This window comes from Rutidosis leptorrhynchoides, chromosome 3, assembly GCF_046630445.1.
Source record: "Rutidosis leptorrhynchoides isolate AG116_Rl617_1_P2 chromosome 3, CSIRO_AGI_Rlap_v1, whole genome shotgun sequence".
Taxonomy (NCBI): Eukaryota; Viridiplantae; Streptophyta; class Magnoliopsida; order Asterales; family Asteraceae; genus Rutidosis; species Rutidosis leptorrhynchoides.
The window spans coordinates 289,619,529-289,620,954 of NC_092335.1; the positions used below are offsets into that span (position 1 = coordinate 289,619,529).

A 1,426-nucleotide genomic window follows, 5' to 3' on the forward strand; every position below is an offset into this window, starting at 1 on the left:
TAGTTTTATTCATTTTACACAATATTGCAAACTTATTTACTACACACATTAACATGAATCACTAGAATGCATATAAAATTTCGCATACTTTTGTTATTTACATATAATATCGTTTCAATAAAGTAGCATGCCACGCATTAGGTATATTGCGCCCTTCAATGTCTTGGAGTTTATAAGAGCCTACTGCATTAATTCCCACTATCTGGTATGGTCCCTCCCAATTGGGTCCCAACTTCCCTTGTTTCTCAGCACGACTTGCTTCATTATTATGCAAAAACCCATTCTCCAACATCAAAGGCTAACGCGCGCACCTTTTTGTTATAATACTTAGCAATTTGCTGCTTATTATTTGCCTCACGTATTGCGGCCATAAGCCTGCGTTCTTTAATGAAATTTAGATATTCACAAATGCCTTCCGCATTCGCACTTTCATCAAAATTAGCAACTCTGTGCGTTTCAACAAAGATTTCTGCGGGGATCATTGCTTCGGAACCATATACTAGGCTAAAAAGTGTTTCGCCTGTACTTTTCTTGAAAGTAGTGCGATGAGCCCATAGTACATTTGAAAGTTCATCAACCCATCCATTCCGCTTTTAATTCAAACGTTTTTTAATACCGCTAACAATGTCGCGGTTAGTGACTTCGCACAATCCATTTGCTTGCGGATGTGCCACAAATGTGAATCTTTGAATTATATTTAGTTCCGCACACCAACTTAAAAATGGATCTTTTGCAATCTGCGCTCCATTATCACTTACAAGTTCTCGCGGAATACCAAATCTACATACAATGTATTCCATACAAAATTCCGCACTTGCACTCCAATAATTGTGCGTAAGGCCTATGCCTCCACCCATTTAGTGAAATAATCAATAGCTACAATCAGGAACTTTACATTTCCTGCACCTGGTGGAAAGGGTCCCACAATATCGATGGCCCATTTATAAAATGGCCATGGTGAATCAATTGGAATCATATCATGTCGTGGTTTGCGATTCTGCGGTGCATGTCTTTGACAACTTTTACACCGCTTACCAATTTTCACAACATCACGATATAGAGTAGGCCAGAAATAGCCCATGCACATTATCTTGCCAGCAATAGTTTTATATCGTGAGTGAAGAGCACAAGATCCACTATGCACCTCTTCAATAATGGTTGCAGCTTCTGCGGGTCCCACACACCGCATTAATGGTCCCAAATATGATTTACGATATAACACATTATTTTCAAGTACATACATGGGTGCTCTTTCGCGTACCAAACGAGCCTCCTTTTTATCTTCTGGCAACGTACCATTTCGCAGATAATTGACAATAGGATCCATCCAATTTGGTCCAACTTCTTCTATAACCGCTGAAAGGACCCGTTCATGTACATTATAAACGATTCACAATAGTTGATTACATTGCGAGGTATTTGACCT

General features: G+C 39.2%; 1 protein-coding gene across 1 annotated transcript; it reads right to left on the reverse strand.

Moving 5' to 3' along the window:
• Positions 1-266: 266 nt before the first annotated feature.
• Positions 267-800, reverse strand: LOC139901020 (uncharacterized). Its single transcript, XM_071883762.1, has 2 exons — positions 617-800; positions 267-520 (listed from the first exon to the last, which is right to left on the reverse strand). Exons 1-2 carry the CDS (start codon positions 798-800, stop codon positions 267-269), a joined length of 438 nt encoding a protein of 145 aa, XP_071739863.1.
• Positions 801-1,426: the final 626 nt, after the last annotated feature.